Here is a 25421-nt window from a genome sequence, read left to right as displayed (position 1 = left end):
GGGGGAATACAAGCCTTACTAAATTGTGTGGCCTTGGGGTTTGCCTGGAAAAATATAAGGTTTGTTTACTAGTCGACTTAAAATGAAATTATCCCGAGCTCCCGTGCCTGCCCACGGAATAAAGCACCAGCTCACGGTATGAAAACACGCTCAGCCAAAGGGGAGGTTTATCACTTCGGGAGGCGCAGCCACTTTCTGGCGAGGAGCCGGCTTGGGAGGCAGGGATGGAGGCAGGGAGGCTGTCGCAGCCGCCGGTGCCGTCCCCCCGGGCGCGGGGGCTGCCCGGTCCCCCCCGCGGCGGGCAGGCGGGCGGCAGCGCACAGAGCCGGCGCCGCCGGGCTCTGCTGGGAGCGGGGAGCCGCCCGCAGCCCCACCGTGCACGCTCTCCTAGCCGCCCCCTAACCCCAACCCAGGCGCCCGACGCCCCCCGGGTCGGCAGGCAGCGACCGGGGCGGAGATCCTCCTGGGGGCACGTTCCGTGGCGGTGCCCCGCAGCTCCCCTGCCCCGGCTGCTCCCCGCGCAGCCCGCGGCCGACGGGCGCTCACCCCCCGGCGAGGCGGGGGAGCTCCGGCCCCGCCCAGCCCCTCGGCGGCGCCGGGCCCGGGGCGGCGGGGGGCACGGCCGCCCGCCCGCCGCTGCTCGCCCTCCTCCGCCGCCGGAAAACAAAACCACCCAGAAACAGCACGGGGGCACCGGCACCCTCCTGCCAAACCGGCCCCGCGGCGGGAGGCGGGCGGGCGGCGCGGCGCTACCATTGGCGCGGCGCGGGCCGTCCCTCCCCGCCGGGAGGAGGAGGAGGAGGAGGAGGAGGAAGGCTGGAGGCGGGCCCGCGCGGGGCGGTCGCTCCAGTCGGTGCGCGCCGGGCGGCCGGGTCGCTGCCGTTGCTGCCGCCGCGGAGGGCAGGGAGCCGCCAGCCGGGTAGGGGCAGGGCGGCGGGGCCGGAGCCGCCAGGGGAGTTGGCGGCCGCGCCGTCGAGGCCGCGCCGGTCAGCGGCCGGAGCCTGCATGGGGCGGCGGCGCTGAGCCCAGCCGCCCCGCCGCCGCCGCCGCCGCGCTCCCGCCCCGGCCCCGCCATGGCCGAGGCACCTCAGCTGGTGGACATCGACCCCGACTTCGAGCCGCTGCCGCGGCCCCGCTCCTGCACCTGGCCCCTGCCGCGGCCGGAGTTCAACCCCCCCAGCTCGGCCACCTCCAGCCCGGCGCCGTCGTGCGGCGGGCAGCCCGAGGGGGCGGCCGGTGCCGCGGCCGGTGCCGGTGCCGCCGCCTCGGGAGCGCTCAGCGCCGACTTCATCAGCAACCTCAGCCTGCTGGAGGAGAGCGAGGACTTCGCGCCGCTGCCCCCCCGCCGCCGCCCCCCCAGAGGCGGCCGCCTGCCGCTGCGGGGATTTCCCGGCGCCCGAGGCCGGCTGCCGCCTCCACCCGCCGGGACCGCCGCCGGTGCCGCCGGTGCCGCCGCCAGTGGCCGGTCTGTCGCCGGGCCCCGTGGCCGGGCAGCCCCGTAAGAGCAGCTCGTCGCGCCGCAACGCCTGGGGCAACCTGTCCTACGCGGACCTCATCACCAAGGCCATCGAGAGCTCCCCCGAGAAGCGGCTCACCCTCTCCCAGATCTACGAGTGGATGGTCAAGAGCGTCCCCTACTTCAAGGATAAGGGCGACAGCAACAGCTCGGCCGGTTGGAAGGTGAGGGGGGGGTGGCGGGGTCCCCCGTCGGTCGGGGGTCCTGGGAGGCTCGGCTGCGGGCGCCGCACACGCTGCCGTCCGGGCCGGGAGCCGCGGTGCTGCGGGCGGCCGGGCCCGCTCCGTCCCCCGGGCTGCTCGCTGCCCGCCGCGCCGTCTGCAGCGCTCCAGCTCCCTGCCTTGTTTTCTTTTTTTTTTTTTTTTCTTCCTGGAAATTGTACTTTTTTTCACCCTTCCTCGGGGAAAAATCCTAAGGGAAAAAAGCGTTTTCGCCCTCCCCCCGGTGGGGCGCAGGAGGGGCCAGGGCGGCTCTCCGCCTCCCCCCCCCCCCCCCCCCGCCCCGCCGAAAGGAAAAGTTCACGCCGTGTCACGGCGCCGTCCCCGGGAAAACGCGGCGAGAGCGCCGCCGCCTCCTGCGCCCCCCGGGGCGGCCGGCCGGGCTCGGGGTCCAACACCCGCGTCGTGAGGGTGGCTGTCGGGCGCTGGTCCCCGGGGGCTTCCCAGCCCCGGGGCGGGTTGGGGCGGGGGCGTGCCGGCAGCCGGCGCGGCGGGGTTTGCCGTCGGGCGGCGGAGAGGGGACAGAAGCAAACAGGGATGGGGAAAGAGCGGGGGCAGGACAAGGGTTGCAGAAACGGCGTGTGTTTAATGAGTAAGCCGCTGTACTTGGCTCGATGGCTTGGTTAAACTTGGGTTGCGGGAGCGCCTTTCTGCTGCAAAGTGCTGGGACAGCGCTGCCTCCCGCAGCCGTAGCGGGGGCAGCGGCAGCCCGCAGGCGGCGGGGGCAGCGCCCAGCCCCGCGCAGGCTGGAGCCGAGCGCCCGGTGCCGCTCACAGCCGGAGCCAGGCCGTGGGGCCAGCTGCCGCGCCCCGCCCGGGGGGGGCTGCGCGCCGGCTCCCGGGGGGCCCCGTGGGCACCGGGTGGCCCTGGGCCCGGCGTCGCTTGGCGCGGGGCCGGGCGGCCGCGCTGGCTGTCGCCCAGCGTGGTGGGGACAGCGCGGGGCCCGTGGCCCCGTCGCCTCCGTGGCCCCGTCGGGTGGCGAACGCTTCGCTGTGCTGGGGACAAACGCTCCTCCTCGGCCTCCGGGAAGGTGTCACCCACCTGTGCCCCTGCTTGCGGCGGAGGCAGGGCGCCTGGCGCCGTGGCACTGTTGCGTGACAGCGTCGGCGGAATGAGCTTCGGCCGCCTGCGTCAGGCAGAGCCTGGCCGCCCCGCCGGGGGTCGGCGGTGGTAGGGGACTGTCACCCTGTCTGCGCTGCGTCTGACCGCGGTTCAGCGCCGGCCGACTGGGCTCCTCGCTTCGCTTTCTAATATCGGTGTTATTTGCCTTTCCCAAACAAGAAAGCGTCGTCAAACCCTGTGTTTATGTATTTTTAATCGCATCTAGTTAGGAATGTTTGTTACCTTTAAATGTTTGTAAATCTACTTCATTTATTTTTTGGAGGTAAGCGATGTCCTGGTAAGGAAATGCAGATCAATCTTGAACTCATTTTTAACCAAAGGCTTTTGAGGTTTTTTAAAGTAATTTGTTAGTTTTTATCATTGTGTTGGTCTGAAAAATTTAAAGGGTATTTGCCTGAAGACATCTTTCATTAAAACCTTTAATAGTGAAATAATTGATAGCTGACAACTTTTAAATACGGTAACTTGTCACTTGAAGATGCTGGTTCTTTTTTTTTTCCTCCAGTGATATGTTAGTCTCCTTGAAAAAAGCAAGATACATCAAGTGCTTTTTTCAGAATGAGTAGAAGTGACCTAAAAAACACAAACCAACCAAAGTAAAATCAAAGACCTCCCAAATTCAAGCAAGCAAAGAAGCTTTGCTAGCCGTGTGACTTACTAGGTGCTTCCTATTTTATTGCTGCTCTTCCTGTGGTGCTTCAGCAAATACAGAAGCCTCGCACACCTCCCTCTGACAGGCTGAGCTCTTCTGTGCCCACATACCTCCGTTATGACGGGGACAGCAGTTACCAATATGTTTTTTGGCTGTAGTACCCTCTGGTAGGGTGCAGTATGTACCCTGCCACTGCTGGCGGGTAAATACACGTGCTCTCCTACCATAGTTAATAGTTGCTGTGTTCTGCATCAGGCACATGTTGCCCAAATCCCTTCCTTTGGCTGCGTCACTGCCAGGCTGCTCAGAAAGTTACACGCTTACAGGTTTTACCGATTTAGCCAGGTAAGTGCAGTGTTCCTTAAACACACAAGTTTAGTTACTGGCAGCCACAGGGTGTCGATGCTATAACTGATCTGGTTGAGGCACGCAGCCCGTTTGCTCGCTCGTCAGCATTTCTCCATGGCTCGGCTTGAGCAGGGATCGTTTTTATTTTTCGATTTGGGAGCTGTTGGTTTGCTTGTGGTCTGGGGGCCGGGAAGCTGTCGTGGGTGCAGGTGGAGGGCTGGGAGCGCAGCCTGGAGTCAGCCACGGGCCCTGGCACAGGAGAAGCATCACTCCAGCGATGAGCACAGATGAGTGGTGGACTTTCCTGCCGACAGAGAGGGAGCGTGGGTTTGCCTTAGAGCCTGGTACCGACTTAGGGCTGGGAGCACATCGTGCGTGTGTGTTCTGCAGGCTGAGGAAGGAGGGGGTGTTGTTTTTTCCGCCCCCCCCCCCCCCCCCATCCCCTACCCCCCCCCCCACATCCACCCCCCCTTTAAACAGAGCTTCGAGACACTTCATCTTGGTGGAGTTTGCATGTTTGTAAGTGCAGCAAGGCACCTTTTTGAAACGATACACAAAATCTATGAAGTACACAAGGAATTAAAAAGAACGTGCACTTTCCGCATAGCGGCAAGGCTGTGTTTCTCACCCAGAAGATGAGGGCTGACTGCTCTAATGCTTGTGGGTATGTACTGCCTGGATCTAGTGTCTGATGCTGAGCTGCTTTTTAGTTTTTCACTGAATAAAGAAGTTCAGCGGTGTCAGCGTTATCTGTTAGGGGCTCAAAATAGCATCCAGGTTCTTCTGAATAAAAACATTCACATAAAAGAGGCTTTTTAAATAAGGGTAGAAGCCAAAGGTAGTAGCATGAAATTGTCAGTGGTGGCTTATTAAAGGAGGTAAAATTGTGCTCAGTTCTACATACAAAGTTTATTCCAGACTTTCTTAGCCCAAACTCTGCTTTATGAACAAAAGCCCTGTTGAACTCTAGGGGAGCAAAGTCCACATGACCCCCCAGGATGCAGCGGCTATCTTGAATGAGGCACTCGAGATACGCTTTGCCAGACCGGTCATGGTGTTGGTTGTGAACGGGTGCCGAGCGGCCAGCAGAGAAACTCAGCGAAAATGGAGTGACTCAGAGAAAGCTGAAGCAAGAACAAGATCTGTTTCAGAGATAACAAAGAAATCTTTGTGGAAGCTGCATGGAAGAACAAAACCTTTCTCCTAGTAGTAGTCAAGTGAAAGCAACATTTTCCCTTACCTGTGCTAGTGCGGGACATAGGGCTTAAGACAGTCTACAGTCCTCCAAGAGCTCTGCTACAGCTGTAGGTAACTCTTCCTTTACTCAAATCTGATAGCTTTTTGGCTAATCATCATGGATAAAATATAAAACATCTCCTGCAGTGCGCGTATTTCATGATGCCTCTGCTTTATGGCAAGATTGTTGAGATTTATCGTAAAGGAGCTACCAGTTAAGCTTCCTTGAATGGTCTCATCCCTTTAGCCTGCTTTTGAAAATGGGTCCAAATCAAACCCTGTGATTTTTCTTAAACAGAAAACAAAGAGTTTTGGTGGCACTCCTCTCGGGGTGGATGTGGTGTTTATTTTTCACAGTGGCAGGTGTTAAGGTCACAAGGGTATTTACACCTCCTCAGCTTCCAGTCTCAAGGAAACCTGATCCCTTGAATTTATTTGTTACCGTTGCCAAAGGAATGAGAATAGGTGATACCTAACTGCAGAAGGATGAATGGGTGTAAGCCTGAAGGCCTGAGGATGAAACGGGTGTGGGCAGGGTGCTTTGGGTGGCCTTCCCATAGGAATACTCTCTGGTCATGACTCTTACTCTGTAGTGGGTTGGTCTTCGTGCAAAATAAATTCTGGGTTGTGGTGTCTTTGATTCAAAAGCTACATGTAGTATGACATGTTTGAAAGACTGAGAAATTAAGATTAATCTTCACATAAGTTGTCCAAATTTTTTGATTTTACGTCAGTGACCAGTTTAAATTGTGACAATTTATACAATTTATTTGAAGTGAAGTGAGTACATCTTTTGAGGTTTTTAGTGCACATTTTTTTCCTACATGGACACAGCACAGCTGAAGATTGCATTGAAGAATTGCTTTGTATTCCCTCAGTGCTGGTAACATACCTGTAGGCATTTACCTCTGTCGTTTTAGATGCTTCCCTAGGTGATTTGCGGACCCCCTAGCATCATGCATCGTGTCATACATACATACATCACACACGTGCATATGCATATGTAAGTATGTATGTTTGGTTTCCTATTTATGGATTATACCAAGTTAAATGCTATTGCAGTCATACCTTTTTATGTGTGACATTAGTAATAGACTCAACAGCTGGAAGCTCCGCTCTGCAGAGATGCCTGCTTTCAGCTGGGGCACACTTGGAGAAACAGCCGGAGCAGTTCCAGCCTCTGCCCACCCTGTGGTGAGCTTTGCTGTTTCATGGCTTGCGTACCTGCTTGCTGCCACTAGAAAGTCATTCGTAGCAGCCTTCGTTGTCTGTCTGTGATTTTTACCAGCTTGCGTTTTGCTTAGTTTCGGGCACGAAAGTTCAGTTGAACCTTTGCAGGTGCAAGGTGCTCTCCTCGCCTGTGCCCGAGTAACTCACAGCAAAGCTGTATCGCAATGCCAGCCCTTAATTCTTTGTTCCTTTTAAACTTATTTTTGCTTCTCCTTTTATGTTTGCCCTTTTGCCCTCAGCCCTTGCTTGAAGGAAAAAGCCCATTCTGACCTCAAACCTGTGCGTTGCTGCCCTGTTTTTGGGGTGGTGTGTGGGCTTCCCTGGCCCTGTCCGACAGGCAGGCTGTGGCCAGGAGGGATGCTCAAGATGCACCTGCTGCCAGTACCTTGTGCTGTCTGGTGCAACGTGTCCCAGCATTCATCAGTGGGTTCGAGCTTCCCACCAGGGCCTTGAAGTATGTGTTGGAAATACTCTTCATTTTCTTTGCCCGTTTCCTATTTGCTGTGACGTCTATTCAGTTACTCCTATGATTATAGGTAAGATTAAACACTGAAACTAAACACCTGAGTGGCTTTGTATGCTGATGTAATGAACTAAATTTTCCTGAAGTGGCTGACTTTAAAGAACTTCAATACAAAACTGAGGTAACTGCTGTCTTTGCCACCATATTCCTTATGACGGCCTCAGTCACTTCCTTAACATCTTGATTTTTGTATCACACAGTTTCACAAGTTGCCAGTGAAATTAGTGGTTTAGGGAATTGGGGCTTTTGCTGCCTGGGATGGAAGGGGGAAGCAGTGTGGTACAAGGCAATAAAGGTGTTTAGGTAAGGTATGTGAAGGGTTTGGGTTTTTTTTAGTACAATGATCAACAGTAAAATAGGCACAGTTTTTGGTGTTTTAGGTTTTTTGTAAGACTCCAGAAATTATGTACTTCTGAGATGTCTGTTTAGACTTTTTTTCTGTTTCCAAAGCATACTACTACCTAAATATATGCTCCTCTGTTTACACAACTGGTGAGTATTTTGTGAAATGAGTGCTTGGCTTTTGGAACAAAAATGCTGATACATTTTGTAGCCACAGATTTGTGAAATATGTAGGGCTGCGGCTACAGAGATTCAGCATTCAGCCCTTTCTGTTTTGGGAGAAAGTTTGCGTATGAAGCAAAGATTTCAAATGGCACGGGTTTTATAACCTTGAGTAATGAATACTGAAGTAAGACATAGTGAAGGCACTTGGTTAATAGTTTATTGTTTTCCTCTTTCAGAAATACATGAAAGATGGAGATATTTACTTAATTGTCAATTACCATGAAGAAGGAACTTCAGATTCACTGACACTGTCTGCAGATAGTCGTAGTTAAGCATATGGTAGTGCATACTAATATTTTAATGAATTTTGTAGCATTTTGTTTGTAAGTCTGGTTGCCAAGAAGGGTTTTAAATATTGGGGAAACATTTCTGTTCGCGGTGATGGGCTGTATTTCAGAAATGAAGTGCACTGGGAAGAGTCACGTTTTGAAGAGCAGCATCTCTGCTGCTCCATAAAGAGCTTCAGCATGAATTAAATCAATCTCCTGAGGACAAGCGCTATTCACATTTAGGTATTATTTCTAAATATACTTAGTAAAAGTTATTCACGTGTGTTCATCAGACAAAGGTACTTCTTTCCTGTACTGTAGTTTGTGATATGCAGATGTCTTAAGTTAGTTGTGCAGCAGCTGTATCGTGGGGTTTCTTGGTAGGTCTCCACTCCTAATGGAGGAGGTGGAGGAGTAAAAAGAACAAAGCCAGCTGCTTTTGCTGGATTGATGATTATCTGTTAAGAACTTCTTTAGACCTCGTGCTGGATTTCGATAGTGGATACTGATCTTTACCAGATCACTTAAAATAATACTTCAGGAGGCAAATGTATTTAGTTTTGAAGCACTTCTGCAGGAAATGCTAAAGGTTTAGCAATGCTTTGTTTTGTAGTACATGGGACCAGAAGTGGCTAGGTTTAAAAAGGTAGCCACTGAAAACCTCCTGTGACTCTGCAAGCTGCTGCATCAGTCAGAGATGTGAAGTTTGCTGGAGGAGCAGAGGGCAGTGCTCCATTTGCTCAGACAACTTTCTGTTGTTAAAGGCATCTTGCATCGCTGCACGGTATCAATGACGCTATAGTTCTGTTTGAAAATACGTCTTATTCTAGAGCTAATTAAACTTAAAGGTACAAGTCTTCTCTTGTTCTAGTCTTAGAAACCTAATTTTTGGGAATGCTAGGAATCTATGCAGCTGGAAGCTCATTCAGTCCTGTCGCTGCTTCAAGCCAGTGCGCCAGGGATGGCTGTGATTGCATTTCTGAGCAGCCCATGTTTCCCCATGTGCTTCGCTGCTGTGTGCAGCCCAGGCTCGTGTTGGTGTGAGTGTGCAGGGCTCCTTTTTAGTTTTGTCAAGGCTGTTCTTGTTGCCTAAGTCTAAGGGGTGTAAATTCTGGGGCCTGGCACGTACGTACTGGGTATGCGTGGGGCATGGTCTCTAAATAGTACATATTCAGATTTAAGTTTGGAGTGATGGCCAAAAAAACGCTTGCAAACAGAGGTGCCCTTAACCCATAGTATTTGCTGAGTAAATTATATCTCCTAACCATGCTTTGTAATATGTAAGACCTCTTATTTAATTAACTTTTTTTTTTAATATTTATTACTCAGAGGCCACTTCCTACCTGGTGTCCATGTTCTCCTGCGCCAGGATGTGAAATGATGAAATATGCTGCTCTCTGCTTCTTGCATGTGGGTGCCTCCCTCTAAAAATGTTAGAGACACCCCTCTTTTAATTTAGTTAGTGCCAGAACGAAATTTTTACCATGCGCAGAAATCAGGAAATTAAAAACTTCTAACGAAACGAACAGTGTGTGTACATGAAGGAGCCATACGTGTGAGCAGCCTTTGTGCTGTCCTTGGAAACTGTAGTTTTGGGGAAAGTTGAAGGTCCATAAAGGCAGAAGATGCGGGGCAAAAGGGGGGCCACTTGCTGGTGAGGCTGATCTGTGGCTGGGTACCTGAGCAGCCGGGGCAGTGCTGCCTTGCTCTGCTGTCCGTGTTGCAGAGCAGAAGGGTAGCAAGCGAGCAAAACCGCTGTATCTGGGAGGGCCCTACACCACTGATGGCCACCTGGAGCTGGTCTTGGCTCCCTGCGCTGGAGCTGGCGGTGTGTAGATGGGCAGCGGCTGCGATGAGCAGGCTGTGTCCCTGGCTGCCCTGCTGCCCTTCTTGCTGGCAGGTCCACCTGGGGAATCCCTGTTGTTGCTGATGGTCTCTGCTTTAATGCTGCAGTGATATGTGCCTCCTGGCATAGGCAGAACTTGTGGCTCTTTTGTCTATATGCTGACCTATTTAAATCTATACAATTTATCTCAAGTTTTATTTGTTTTCCTGTTTTGTTTTGGTTTTCCTCCTCTTATTTTTCTTTTTTGGCAGTTACCGCGAGCAGGCAGCAGAGGGTCTTTGATTTTGCTTTTATTGGGAAGGGGAGCTCCAGGGCGTTGGAATATGGACATATATTTTGCAGGAGAAAAACAAAGTGCAAAGTGCATGCTTTTTTCTCTTTCCTGAGTAAGTGCTATACGCATAGTTCAGAATATGGACCCAGTTGTCAGAATACTGTTGGCAGTGTCACTTGCAATGAGAAGGTAGCAACTTCTTCAGTTTTCTTATGCTTAACTCCAGAAACTGTGACGTGGGTGGAGTTTCACTTACCCGTCACTGACTTTTCAAACTACGCAGTTAGATAAGACTGAGGCAACTTGCTGTAAATGTGGTGACTTGTTAGACCGCATTTATTGTGCAAATGAGCTTACATCCTGCAAGATCAGCAGAAATGCTTAATGTTTGCCTCGATGGAAATTAATTAAAATTTGGCGACTGAAATTAAAGGAATGGGTTTGTTGTCCGTTGTGTTATATGAAGCAGCCTTTTGGTTCCCACAGTGGGAATTAGTGCAATTGCAAATGTGTTTTGGCATATGTGAGTTTCAAGTCCGAGCCATTGCTAAGTTCTGGCATCTGTAGCCTTCTCAGATTCAGACTAAACTTGTTTCACTTCTGCTGCTGCCCTTTAATACATGTTAAATGTATTTGAAGCTGCTAACAGGAGTAAGGATACCAACAATCCAAAAATACACTGTGGTGGTGGAGGCTGATTTGCTTGTAGCTTGCATTTGCTTAAAACTGATTCAAGTTAATATGCTAATTTGAATGTAGTTGTTAGAATAATAATAATAAAAAAGTACCTGTGCCATACGTATCTTGGATATATATCTGGATTTAAATTTTGATTGCCAAAAGCATACTTACAGACTGAGAGATCTTTAGTGTTTGCCCACTAAATTATATCTTACAGTGATGCTTTGCGGTACATAAAACCTCCTAATTAGATATTCAAAAAATGAAGATGCTGTTATTCAGAGATGCTTCATAGGAGGCCTCCGCAGTTCTCCCCTGTCAGGATGTGAAAGGATTATGGGCTCTGTGCTCCCGCTTGCTGTTAACGTGTTGATTTTTCTTTCCAAAAATACTCTCTTTTAAATGTGAAACTTCAAATTAAATGTAATTATTTGCAACCCCCACAACACCTTCTCCCAGAAAACCTGGCTCTTGAAGGCACTCTGGTGGTGCACTGAGGGAAGAGGGATTATTCCTGATGTTGTCCCCCCTCTGGAAATACGGAATTAGTAGGTATCATTTGTAATCGTTTGGTTAGTCCCCCTCTTCTTTCCTTGCCCCTTTGCACCGTCCCCAGCAGGACTGCCCTGTGCGGCTCCAGAGTGCCGCCAGGCCAGGTCCAGGGGCGGCTCCTGGCTGCCCTTCACAGCAGTCCCCTCAGATGCAAACATGGGAAGGCACGAAGAAGAGGTGGGGAGGTGTGAGCAGAAGGCTTTTGGGGGAAGCCTGGAGCCTGGCTTCTGCCCCTGCACTGGCAAGGTGCTGCTGTGCAGAGGTCCCTGGGTGTTAGAGCCGTGACCTGGCGCTGAGCCCGCTGAAGTGCCGCGGTCTGTTGGGCTGCTCTTGGGTACCTCTCTGTTTTCTGCTCGGGTGTGAAGAGGAGGTCAGGGAAGGGAATCGCATTTCCTCTCAGCAGTTACAGGGAGAAGTCTGTAGTGATTCACCACACAGGTTCCTCACGACTTACGGTACATCCCTTGGCCTCTCCGGAGGATGCCGTGCTGTGCTGTTACTCCTCAGTAAGGTCTTCCAATGTCTCTGGAGGTTCAGGTGAGGAAAGCAATGCTTGTGCTAAAATGAAAGATTTGTGATGTAAGTGTTCTAAGAGAAATGTTTATTGATTAGGTTCATTACTACTACTACTACTATTCTTTTTGTTTTTTAAATGAGCTTTGTGGTGATGTTAAGGTAGGTTAAGTTGACAGAGCCAGCTCTGGCCCAGGGTTTGCAGTTGCTGTTTGCCTGTCGCCGCTGCTCCGCTTGTCCTACTTCAGCCCTGCCTCTCTGAGCTGAGTTCTGCGCAGCTGACGGATCTGCAGCTCAAACCAGAAGCTGCTTGAAATTAAGGGTGAGGATACAGCCACACGTGTGATCTGATCAAATTATGTTACATAATGCAAACGTAAAGGAAAATGCACTACATATTTTTATCTAGCTAGATATATTTGGATCTTGATTAATATTTAGAAATCCATAGTGGAGGAAGCAAAACCAGAAGATGGTGTATTATTTTTTTTTAAGATGTGAAACCCCAGAGTGTGACTGCATGTTTAACTCAGAGCAGCTTCACTTTTTCATACTTGTTACAGTATCTTGGCCCTGCCATCCTTGGGATGGCATTAAATAGGCAGAGCTGGAAGGCACTTCTGCATTTTAAATGCAGGTGGCACCATGCTTGGAAACCTCAGAGACGGATGGAGTGGGCTGAACCAGGAGCCTTCTCTTTCAGCTCAAGTTGAGGGATTAATTTTTTTTGCCTTACTTTCCCTTTTTCCTTGACAAATATACACAGCCTCCAAGTAAAACTGCGTGTCAGATCTTTACGGCTGAGGGTTTGCCTTTGCTACAAGAGCTGAGAGTCTCTCCCAACATTGTGTGAGCATATATATTCTAGCCGGTGGGGTACTGATGCTGGTCTAGGGTCTGGTCCCTGGTGGTGTTGGTTTATTGGGCCCTTATCCACAAATGTAGTAAGTCCAGTAAATGCCTTCTTGAAATAAAAAGGAGGACGGGAGTTTAAAGCAGTGTTTTAAAATGCAGCCTGTTGCAATTGATTTTGGGAAAATAAAAAGATGCTATCTTGATGCAGAGTTTTCCATGCTCGTTAGGAAACTTGAGTCACTCTTGAATAATCCAGTTTGTTCAGTCTTTGAAAACCTGATACTGCACTCTTGCCTATTTCTTCTTTACAGTTCTGTGGCAATGACATAGTAGTAGGTATTAAAAGGAGCAACCATAATCTTCTCTGCTTGCAGTCCAAGCCAACACTAGTCATTCCCTGATGCTATGAAGTCATCCGTTGCTTTGAGGTTTCTAACTAAGACTTTGCTCCAAATGTCTGCTCTGGGTGAGCAGTAGTGGCATTAGTGGGGGATTCCTGGTGCCCTCCCGCTGCCACTGACCCGTCTTCAGACCATCGTCTTGTTGCTGAGGGGACCGGTTCTGCAAAGTCCACCCCATTCTTTGACAGTGATCCCTCCTTCCCCGTTCTGGAGCTCTGGAACAAAAATGAAGATGTAAATGGATTTGCAATGATTGCACAACCTGATTATGCAACGAGGCTGACGTGGTAGCGTATACATATGTAGAAAACGCCTTTTTGAAGAGGTGACATTAAGCGCAGTTTCACCACCTTCTCCCCAAAGATGAGGGCAACTGCATTTCTGGCTTCACCCCCTGGATGGTTAAGCTGCATATTAAAGCGCACCAAATACTCGGCTTCTGTTGACTGAGGATTATTGTCGATGGAGCAAAAAAATAAATTGGTTCCTGTGGACTGTTTATTTAGGAAGGAGTTTTTTAGCTTGAGGCCCAGAGTCCAGGTAATTAACATTACAGTAGTCAGTCTTGGGGCAGTGTCCCACACTGTAGTGAGTTTTTGTACTGTCAGCATCATCTGAGCCTTCTAAATGTGTGTTTTGTTTCTTTTTTTCAAATGAGTGATGGAGTTTCAGTTAGAGGCAGTTCCTTGCAGTGGGGAGCCCGATTTTTTACTTCCTGCGGGTTTTAATTTCTCTAGAAGAAGATGCGCAGCACTGCCGACTCCTGTCTTTTGTGTGAAGGGGGATACTGATGGCATGGTGCTCTAACTGCGTTTTTGGAGTGGGCTGGTTTGCAAGGCTGCCTTGACACCGAATGAGACGCAGGCATTTGTTCCATTGCTTCGCTGGCGAGTTACCCTGTGTGTCACACGGGCTGGTGGGCAGCTCTGCCCTGGGAGCCTGGAGCAGGACCGCAGCTGAGCAGAGGTGGGATACCCCTCACCACATTCATTCACCCCCTCAGGGGTGTCTGCTGGCTACCTGTGTCCTCCGTGGAGCTGTGAGGGAGCTGTGGGGCTGCAGCTGGGGCTGGGGTTGGCTCCCACAGTGGGCGGTAGCAAGTAGCTTCTTGCAGATGTCTTGGAGGTAATTGCTGATGCCTTGGGGCAGAGAATAGGCTTCCTGAGGTCCCTTCTGTGTCTTCAACTCAGCGGATTCACATTCAGCTACTGGCCTTGTGGGAAGTTGTTCTCCCAGCTAAGATGTGCAGTGTCTAGAAACTTGACTCTATCCCATCTTGCCAGAAATGGCAGGTGGCGGTGTTAATGTGATGTGCTGCGGCTCTTCGCCTGGCTTTGGCTGGTACTTTTTTACTTCTGTGTGGGAAAATAAACCTTTTTGTCCCTCAGTTGCTTCCCTTCTTGCTTCTGTATTAATTCCTGGTAGGTAGAACAAAGAAACTATGGTACCTTCACACATAATGCTTACTGCCGATTGAAAGAAGGATTCTGCAAACTAAGCAAGTAGACTGACCTGACAACTCCTCATGACAACTGCCTCGTTTAAGTTAACGTTCAGAATATTTTTATCCTAGTCTTCTCCTTAGAGGCTAATAGAGTGCTGCTAGAGTAATTTTCAGATGAATCATGCCATCTGCCATGCGTGCTTTGCTGTTTCAGCAGTAGGGGAGGAGAGGGAATATATATACATACAGTGGTCTGAAACAGTATGTTTGCATTCACTGTAATACTAATTTAAGTTTCAGAGCTGCTGCCTCCCCCTCCCCAGCAAGCATTTTATGTTTCTTGCTTTGGTTATTAGTTTAACATGCGGCTCCAGCACTGATACTGCTCCGTTGGATGATCAGTGCCAAACTTTGCAGAGACTCACAAGGCACAGGGCACGCTTGATCTGGCCCGCTAGTGAGTGGAAGCGGACCACTGCAAAGTCCTTTTTTGAAAACACAGTTCAAATGTTGACCTTTGGGACTGCCAAACTGAGCCAGCTGTTATTTGCACACACACCCCCCCCCTAAAAATATATATAAAAAAGTAATTAAAAAGTTGTAGACAAATGAAACTGGAGCAGGCAGTCTGGCAGTATAGAGGGAAAGGTCACTTGTGGAATGGGTTCTGTAGGGCTGATGTTCAAGACTTGCTCTTCCAGGAGCTTTCCTGAGCCAGGGGAGGAGTGTCCTCCAGCTGTCTTACGTATGGGAAAGAGCAAACTGGCATTTGAAACCAAAAATGCATAATCACAGTGGAGCGTTGGATGTGTCGTTTCCCATCTCGTGTTTTGTCCAGAAGCAATTATTTGGGAGGCCAGCCAATCTGTTAGTAAGGTTCATGGGTTTGGAGAGGGCTGGAATCATAATTTCAAGGAGTTTGTACTTCAACCCTATCCCATCTTTGAGAACAGGCTATGATATTAGATAGTGCTTTAATTATTACCAGGCAGAGTGAATTCTTCTGTTCTAATATATTAAAAATCTTCCCTTGCTGCCTGTCCAAAGGATCTAATTTTCTTATAAACTGATTTGGCTGGTGAACTGTTGTACGAGAAAGTACTAATAGATTTTGTGCTTTGTTCATGTCTTTAAGCTTTTTACAAGAATTTTATCTCACGTGCTTGGTTTTAGTGCCCTGACAAATCATATTTGAAGAAATTGAGAGCAGAATATTGAAGTGCGGAGCAATGAAAGTGTTTGCCTCCCTGTGCGTGCATTTCACCCGCGCCCCTCAAGGGAATGATATATTTGGTAAACTCCAGAATTACATGAGGTCAGTTGAAGGCCTGAGCAATAGCATGCTCTCTTTTTCACACAAGACAAATGATTTTTAAATGCCAGGAATTAAAAACAAAGATTGCTTGCCTATGGAGAGGAGTTGTTGCACCAGATATCGAGCTGACATGCAGGCAGATTTCTGCTACCCTTAGACGAGGGTTAGTTTATGCCCTGAAGCAAATGGGTTATTAACTCTTGTAATTTTATTTTAGCATGTTTAACAACAGATACTGTTGTTTATAAACCCCATTTAATCCCTTTTTAATCACTGCAAGTTATTTTCCAGTAGTTATCCTGCAGCCATGGGTTCCAATGGTTAGTTATTTACTGAGTAATACATAGCATTTGTCTGTCTGTGTATTTTTTTTAAGTCATTCTTTAATGCTTTGGATTGGAGTTTAGAAGCTAAAAGAAAAGGAGGAAAAAACCCAGACTTGCGCCTCTTCCTCCGTTGCTGCCTTCTCCTCCCTTTTCATTCCCCAACTCTTCAAATACCTGTCGCAGCCCCTTCTTTTTGCTGTTTACTCTTTGGGCTCCATCTGCTGCATCTTCATTTCTCTTCACTTTTTGCTGGCTGCTGCCGTTGCTGATGTGAAGCACCAGCGGGGTAATCCTAGTGGATATTTATTAGCTTGGGCTTTGCTCTGCACCTCAAGGCATTTATTGATAAATAAGGGCCTTGTATTATGGGATGTATAACGGGCCTTGTATTATGGGATGTATAACCACGAGCATGTGATTGCCCTCTGCGTTGGATTTGAGGATGTAGGAAACAGTGGTGGCATCAGTGGCGTCATGATGCTCTTAAAGGAGGCAGTGCTTTCTTAGAGCCAAGGGTACTGTGGGGGGAAGGCTGGCAAGCAGGAGGTTCTTTGTGCGTGAAATCAAAGCTGTCAACTTCAAAACTATATAGCTGAGAAGAAATACTTGAACTTTTAAAGAAGATTTTTAAATTTTAAAGAATCTTTTAAAGAAGAACTTTTAAAGAAGTATCTACTGGCTATCTGTGTCCTCCGTGGACCTGTGAGTGAGCTGGGGGGCTGGGGCTGGCTCCCTCGGCGGGTGGTATTACCAAGTAGCTTTGTGTTAGAACTCACTGCCTGTAATATAGGTCTGTGGTCACTTCTGCACTCCTTTCCATTTAGCATTCCTATGTGAAATCTGAGGTAAAAAACCCCCAAGAATCTAAATCTAACAGCAGTGTCTCGCTAAGTCATCTAGTTGGGGATGGAAATTAAATTTTGCTCTTTCCATCTCTATAATGGCTTCCCCTTTCAATCTTTTTTGAATGCAAGAGCATCATTGGCGGGTGTAGAGAATGGGCACCAGGGGAGGTGGAGGGCTGAGTAGCTCTCCCAAGTGAGAGGGAGATGGAAGCTGTTGGAGCTGGAGAGGTCAGTGGGAGGGGAGGAAAAGAATAATCCACCATAGTTTTTGGCATCATTGCTTGATCTTTTCCCCGTGTTTCCTATCTGCTCCTGGGGCGAGAGCTGGTATTTGCTGTTTTTTTCACTGCCAGCCAACTGCTGCACCACGCAGCACAGATACCCAAGAGACAAACTGGTGCTGCAGCCTGTCCTTTGGAAACCAGGCTAAAGCAAAAATGCACCAAATACCTTAATTTTCAAGTTACAATCCAAGTTGAGACAGAGATAAGAAATGTTTGCGCCAAAAATCACTTGCCAGGTTAGGTGTCTTTAGTGAGGCACATTGTGCAAAGGTAGGAGCAAATGATGCATGCACAAAATACTGCTCACACCAAGGTCTTCAAGCTTTTTACGTTAGCCCATCTGTGACCCAGGGGAGTGCTGTGGCTGTGGAGATTTCTTCTGAGGTAGAAGTTTCCAAGCTGCTCCAGTTGTTCTGCTGAACAACAGGGTTTAGTAACACACCAGCTGAATGTGCAGCTGTGGCTCAGGGAGGCGTTTCATTTTCGTGAGCCAGTTCTCGGGGCGGCATTGCTGCGGTGGCCCAGCAGCCGATGTCCCTGCCCGATAGCAGTGTGCAAAGCTGGGGATGCGGGCTTTGCTGTGCTGTCCTCTAAACTTTTGGGATGACTAACTGTCTCTTTTCCTCGCTGGAGGTCAAGGAAACTGGGAATCAGAATTTTGCTCTTCCGGCCTGTGTATGTTTGGATACGTGTGGATGTCCCACCTGCTCAGAAAGAGGGGTGGAGAGCCTCAAGCCTTTGCAGGTTTGTTGCTCAGTTCTGACCACTGTGCTGGGACCTTTCAGCATCTTTCGAATATCTGCCCTCTCCATGCCAGCCGCTGGGATGCAATGCTGCCTTGCATGTGGGGTTAATTTTGTGCTGTCAAGTGTGTGTCTGAAATGGAGGTGCATATATATGGATATAAGCTGCTTTCTAACACAGCGTGAAAGATGAAGAACGAGAATGAGACAGCTATAACATTTATGTCTTTCTGAGTGTAGGAGCTTTGCCTCTTGGCTCTGATTAAGCCAGTGTTTAGGCCATGAACTTTTTTTTTCTTTTAACGCTGGGAGATGTGCTATTACAAGAGATTTTGCCATTGGGGCCGGATGGCAAAAAGCAAATACCTGACTGACTTGAAATAATTTGATTAGTCTGTCTTTTGCTGGGAGAATCCCTTGCTCAGGCCTATCCCAGGGATAAATGAATCATGCGGAGGAGAAATTGAAATTGCCAACCAAGGCTTTAAGTTTGTTGCTGTTAAGTGACTGTTAAATGAGCTTTGCTGTAGGAAATGTGCCTTTTCCTAGAAACATCTTTAACACAGTCTGAATTATACTGAAATATGAATTTCCCTTCCAAATTTAAGGGAAAAAGATAATCAGAGGGCAGAATACGCTTTTATTGTCAGAAGCTTCAGACTGGGTTTCCTGCTTGTGCTGCTGATTTGCTAAAGTACCGCTTAACACCGAGTTTTATTGCATGAGGAATAGAGATAGAGCAGCAAAACCTATCAGTACTGCCCTGCATATTCCCTCTCCCCATTAACACCTTTTTCCCTCTGCAGTGTAAATCTTGGGTTAATGTTCACATAGGTAGCACCAGTAAGAAAAGTTGACCTTGATTACCATTTAAAATTGGAGTTTTCATCTTGTGCTGGCAACCTAAAGATCATGTGTTTAACTGCTGATGGGAACCGGTCCCAGTGAGGTTCTGAGGTTCCTCTGTAGCGTCGAAGCTTCAAAGAAGGAAATAGAGGTTTCTTCTTTGTCCCTGACCAATTAGCTGGTGTGTAGACCACAGTCCTCTTCTGAACTCTGTATGACAGTTGCCTGAAGTTAGAAAGCCTAATAGTTGCCTTTAGTTAAGCCTAGTGGTTCATTCCTCTCTGTGCTTTGACTTTTGTGATTCAAAGTGCCTCTTGGTGTTGCAAGGAAAGCCCTTGGGTAACAGGAGAAGGGAAAGAAGACTGCTAGATATGAAGAGAGTTACGTAGTCCACTTTTAGCTTGGGAGGCTGGTCTGTTTGGGATTGGTAGTCAGTAAAGGACAGTAGGTTCCTGCCCTAACTGTTTGCAAGCAGAAACTTCATCAAGCATGGTGAATGACTCCCTAGAAAGGAGGCAGCCCTTGTGAACATCCCCAGAGGTCTTTTTTTTGGCTCAAATTGGTGCACCCATCAGTTTAGGGAAAAGGCCAAGGGACTGTTTCAAATGTTGACAAAATAACCTCATCAAATTCAAGGTTGTAGTGCTGAGTGTGTGAGGCTAAGATGGTATCTCAGACCACGTTGTTTCCAGCTCAAGTGAAGACTGTGTATTTTGGCTCCTTGGGGAACTGGCCGGATTTACCCTGTTGTGCTGATCTTGAGAGTTCAGGAACTTCCAGGTTTTTCTCTGTATTGGCTGTATTTTGGCAAACTGATTTGGAAACCAGGCTCTGGGCATCTTCTTGTCCATACCACAGTGGCCACTGAAGGACTAGGAAGAAGGTTCTCTAAGAAGGCTAAAAAAAGAAAGAATCTCCTAGTCTGTAGAGAAGTCACAGGCGTCACACGCAGTAGCAACAGTCTGTTCCTCCAAGGAGGTGGAAGGGTGACGGTCCTAACATGGGGTTTAACCAGTGCCTGACTGGGAATTCTTAACTCTGGTCTCTTGAAAGTCTGAGCAGAACCACACAATTCATGCATAGTATAGGTGTTTTTTTTCAGTCAAATAGTGTAACTTCCATCCATATGCAGTCGGAGAGGGTTCTCTCCCTTTTCCATTTTGTAAGCAGGAGCAGGGACACAGGGCAGTATGCTGCGCGTCCTGCTTGCGTATGATGAAATATGGTCTTGGAGCCAGAGGTGGCTGTGACGCCCGTCAGTCCTCAGGCTTGCCCACTCTCAGGACAGACCTAAGAAATATCTGAATTGCAAGTTGTTTTGTGCTTCCTAGAAAGTCTGCAAAGGCTGGATGATTTAGATACAGGGACAAAGGCTATAACATGCCGGTAACCTCAGCGGGTTGCAGAGAAATTTCCTCATATCTGGGAGCAGTAGGGTTTTGAAAATCAAAGCAAACAAATGTGTTTTGGTTGTGGTGTTTATAAGAAAAGGTGAGAGAGGAAATGAGAAGACTTTGAAATGTGAGTTAAATTGTGAGTGCCATGAGTTGTGTTTTTCTCTGTTTTTGCTTTGTAAATTACTGCTTTCTCTTGCTGAGGCTTAGTAAGGAAAGTTTTACTTTCTAAAGAGAAGATAAATTGTGTCATAAAAGAGAAGGAATGTCTTAAAGGTATGTAATCTGCTATGTAACGGAAGGATTTGTTATGGAGAAAACCTGCAAAAGTAAGACTGTATAGGTTTTTCCTATTTAAAAAAAGTTTTCACCTGGAAGCATGAACTCTTCAACAGCATTGTTAATACGGGTGAGAATTAAAGAAAAAGATACAGAATTAAATGAGTGTTGTAAACAAGCTGCAATTAATAAGGAAGGTAACTTGCTATGAATTGTATTTAAGAAAATGGCTATTCCCATGCAGAAAATTAAAATAATAAAGAGATTTAAAAGAAGGCCTTGTGCAATTCAAAGCTTGTGTGCTTTTTCCAAATTTGTTGTCCAGTATGAGGTATAATGTCTGTCTGCAAGTCTTGTCTTCAGACACATGTATGATTTTCCATGATCTTTGGGTCAGAGGGAAGAGCTTTTTTTGCTCTTACTGGTGTACGACAGGAAAGAGCAGACTTTTGCTTTCTGAAGCAGTGTTGTGCAATGTCATTGAGCAGACCTGTTTGCATCACAAGCCAAAATGGAAATAAATAATAATTAAAAAAACAATCCATAAGCTTAAAATAACAATCCAGAAGCTTAAAATGAACTATTCTTCCTGCATTTTTAAGGGTTGAAATCCAGAGTGTGAAAGGGATTAAAAAATTCTGAATGTTTCTGTGGGATATTTATAAATCCCATTTTTTTACCATTCCAAATGCTGGGTGCTTGTGCTTCCCTGTAGTGTTGTCATCAAAATTGTTTTGATTTGTAATGCTTTTTGAAGTGTAGCCCTGATGTGAAATGTGGCCCCCAAATTATGGAAACTTTACTCAGTTTAGAAAAAACCTTTAATGAGTCACAAGGCAGTAATGAATCCAGCTTCTGTGCTCATCACTGTAATATTCATTATTATGGCTAACTGTCGTAAAACAACACAAAAAAAAAAAGAAAAAAAAGAAAAAAAAAAAGAGAAGGTTCAGTTCAAGAGTTAAGTAGCCCTGCTTGGGATCTCCTGTTTTGCTCCTGGTGGGTAGCAACTTGCTGACAGGTCTAAGGTCTGTTGCGGACCTGGTGGTCTCCCTGAAGGACGTTGCTTAGGAGGGGCTGAAGGGTGCTGTGGAGTTTGGGGGCTGTGTACTGGGGGCTTGCAGTATTTGGGGGCTGCGAAATACAAAGGACTGAAGGTAGCTAAGTTGAAAAGGGGGTGCAGATCGTGGCGTTGGGGTTATGCCAATGGGAAGCTGTGTGGGACACAGCAGGTGTGGGGTGGGTAAATCTGCAGGAAGCCATGGCAAGGCTTGTTGTGCTTGCGTAGCTTTAGTGTGTCAACCTTCCACATGCCAGTATTTTCACTTATTTTGACATGTATTTTTATTGAGGACAGCTGACAGGAGCAACTGCAAGTAAAGGCAACCCTGACTGTATCAGGAAACTCCACAGAAGGTGGTTCCTTCTATAGCCTAGTTCCAGCCTATAGCCTAGGGCGGCCCCAGAGGAGCAGGGTTTCAGTGTCCTCGCTGGCGGTGGTGGGACAGCTGAGAAGGAGCATGGGGCAAAGGAGAGGACTGGCGCTGCGTGGGGGCTGGTGGTGGAACCTGGAGCTGAATCTGGGACCATGAGTCAAAGTCCCATGACTCCATTGCAAGACCATTAGTCCTTTTAAGTAGCTGCCAAGAATTAGGGCTGATGGATAGCACCAGAACAGAACTCAAATTATTTGGGGTTTTTCAGCTAGAAAGCAGCATGGGGTGGAAACCAACACTGCAGTGTGTTTCACAGGCAAACTTTGGCACCGTCAAACATGCACGGGAAGAAAAAATCTGGCTGGCTGCAATTGTAGCTTTTGAGTCCTGGCCACTGTTACCGAAAGGATCTTGAGGCTTTAAAGGTCATGATGAATATGAGTTACCAAAGCGTGCGTAAGAAGCTGCAGAAAGGATATGCAAGAAATAGAAATTGTTCATTTGTACATTTAAACTGTGGGTTTAAAAAGCTTGCAGTCAAGAGACACCACTTTAAAACGCAACTTAGTACTTTTATCTGCATGTTTGGTACAGTATTAGACTTTTGGTCACAAATGACTTGGTAGTTATTGATTGCCGGTTTATTAGGAGTAGAACCCTGGGAATTAGCATTTGCTTTTCATACTCCAGTCTAAAGTACTAGTTTACAGTTTGTTATTCTACATACAATGCAGAAAAATGTCTGGGTTTTTTACTACAGCGAAATATTGGAGAAATTTCCTATTCTCAGTACGTGTTATTTTAATTCAAATAATTCTGCATTCTTTGTATGTCTATGTCAATTACTGTATGTGTCAAATATGCGGAGTCATGGAGCTTGCAATTCTTTCAGACAGATACTTCCCCTGGAAACACTCAGGGCTGTCTTTGTGATGTTCACCCCAGATTTTTCCTTTTGCAGTTTGGTCAAATACAGTCTATTTGTGTTTTCTGCTATTTCAGGTATTTTTATTTCTTTTTAAAAAATATATGCTACTTAGGACTTTTATATAAAATTTTCTTATGCGTTTTTCTATTCTACTTTTTTGCTTTATTATTCTGTTGTTTTAAGTGTTCTAGGTATGTAGGCCACTCAGTGTGTGCTTATAAAAATATATGCGCTCCAAATCTGAGCTTGAAATAGCCATCTTAATTGGTCTGTGCTTTTATTCTAAGTCCGTAAAATAATGGTGCTTATTTTCTTCTACTTGTTACAGTTCTTTTAGCTTGCAAATTGTGTAAGGACTGATTGCACCTTGCTTGCAATGCTCCTGCTATTATGTATTTCTGTGTTAGGTAAAGGATGAGTATTTTGGGGATGCTGGGGTTTCATCTGTCTCCTAATACTTTTCGGTGGGACATCTTGTGTGGTTTGTATGTAGCGTTTGGGTAGGCCTGCCAGAAGTAGGTCACTGTTTTCTTAGTGCAATGCACAAAGCAAGAGATAGCACCTTTACTCTAGAGTTCACAGCCAGAGGTCCCGAGTGTGCAAACGCACGACTGAGCGGTTGTGAGCATGTTGTGAGCACTGGAACCTGGTTAAAGACAGCTCCTGGGGAGCAAAAGTGCAGGGGAGGTGAGAGCCTAGACCTTTACCTCAGCTCAGGCAACCCGTTGTTTACAGGAGCAGAGTGGTGGAATCACTTTGGCAAAGAGGCTATTTGTCACAAATTTCATATTCTTTGGCAGTTTCTGCAGTATTTTTTCTTCTGTATTTTTTCCTAAGGTATTGTTTTTGCAGACCATATTGAAAACATGCTTCTTTTTCTTTTCTAATTTGATTGTAATAAGGGCTTTGTTAATCAAAAATAAGTGCACTAAGGCAGAATGACTTGGTTATTTTTACATTTTCCTGTTTAAAAAAAAAAAAAAGCCTCAGTAAGTGAGCCACAATGAGCCGTGATGTATTTCCTCCATCAGGATGGAAAATAAGCCATTTATTATTTCAGCTCTGACTCACAGTGAACCTGCTGACACTGAGACATTTTTATAATCATAAGGAACAGGTTAGGGCAGTAACTTGGACGCCAGGCTGGGGATTACCTACTTATTACAGTGTTTTACAACCTAGATGCTTTAGGTTTTCTGGCAGAATGTCCTAAACCTCACACCAAACACCATGTTGTTATTGTACAATTACTGCTTGCAGGTTTTGCTGTAGGTGGTGCCAGCTAGACAGATGCCTTCATTATAATTACTGTTTTTACTATATATAAAGATTTAATCCCTTTAATCCATGTAAATTTTACTGCTCTTGAAAGTGACACTAATAGTTATACTTCTTGCCCTTCCTCTTTTGTCTTACGTTGTTCCCAAACCGATCGGGGCTGGGCTGGCTCCATCCAGAAATGGGAGATTTCCGAGGAGAACCTGGGGTTCTGCAGGAAGCGGCGCTGATGACTCAGTAGACAGCGCTGGTGGTCATTGTACAGTCCCCTGACACAGTCTGCAAGAACAGCAGCTCTAACTCCAGTGTCCTGGCCAAACTCCAGCTGAATAATTACTTTCTGCCTGCCTCGAATTCCTCAGCAGCTTCAGCTGGAGCAGTTGAGCTTCGTTTTCCTTCTTATAAACAATCCCGTAGTGTTCAAGTGGAGTGGCTGCTTCATCACACCTTGGAGGTAACTGTGCTTTGATGTCAGGTGGGTGACTTCACCCTCGCACTTGTGTGTAGCCCGAGAAATGCTCTGGTGGATTTTTGGCTAAGTCCTGGCTTTCATTCTTTGCATTCGTGAAAGCATCTGTCCCATCATGTTTGGTGCTTGTATAAATAGCTTTAAAATATATGGCCCGGGAATAAAAATAACCAGAATTTGAGTGTTTGACTGGCTAAGCCAACTCCTAAAATGCTCCTTTTACTATGACATGTGTGATATCATCTTGCATTCTACTTTTTCAGTAACAGCCTGTGGATACTATCACATTTACTGATATATAAGGGCATCTTTGAAATTCATGGCCTATTGATAGATAATGTTGGAAGACGGCTGGGAAAGGAATACAGAGATCCTTATTAGTGAATGAGCTTAGACTCTTTCCACGTAGCTATTTAAGCATAGTAGGTGATGTCTTACTCTTTGATAAGCATCACAGTGGGCAACCTGTAACTGGATGTCTCTAGTCTACTCGAACCCACAGCTCTACATATGTAGTGAATCAGAGAAGTAGGAAGGTATGTCAGAAAGTTACGTCTACTTTGAGAGTGTCTTCAAAAATAAAGAGTGTAGCCAGTGCTCTGCTCTGGGCCATGGTGTTCAGACAGCCCCATTCCACCACGGTGGGAGGAAGGCTGGCTTGCTCGATGGGAGGGACCAGTCCTGCATGTGGATGGGTACTGTACCTCCTTCCACGTATGGGGGCTCTGCCAGTATTTTATTGCTTTTTCCTCTAACAGCAGAGACTTGATGTCTCTGAGAGAGGGGGTGGCTGGTGATTCAAGAGATTGGTGTTGTGGTTTAACCCCAGCCAGCAAATTAAGTACCACACAGCCGCTTGCTCACCCCCACCCCTGCCCCAGTGGGTTGGGGTGGAGAATTAGGAAAAAAGGTAATACTTGTGGGTTGAGATAAGAAAAAAATAATAATTGACATAAAAATGAATGTTATAATAATAACAACAACAACGATGATGACGATGTAATGAGGAGGAGAGAGGAATAAAACCCAAA

The 25421-nt window shown here is 47.3% G+C and overlaps 1 protein-coding gene across 1 annotated transcript in view; it reads left to right on the top strand.

Moving 5' to 3' along the window:
* Window positions 1-877: 877 nt before the first annotated feature.
* FOXO1 (forkhead box O1) overlaps window positions 878-25421 on the top strand; it is a 66746-nt gene continuing 42202 nt past the window's right edge. Inside the window, 2 exon segments of the mRNA XM_056329362.1 lie at window positions 878-1342; window positions 1344-1680. Coding sequence (XP_056185337.1) covers window positions 1074-1342; window positions 1344-1680 — 606 coding nt within the window. The 5' untranslated portion in view covers window positions 878-1073.

This window comes from Falco biarmicus, chromosome 2, assembly GCF_023638135.1.
Source record: "Falco biarmicus isolate bFalBia1 chromosome 2, bFalBia1.pri, whole genome shotgun sequence".
NCBI lineage: Eukaryota > Metazoa > Chordata > Aves > Falconiformes > Falconidae > Falco > Falco biarmicus.
Note: the sequence above shows the minus strand (reverse complement) of the source record. Positions and strands in the feature narration are given on the sequence as shown.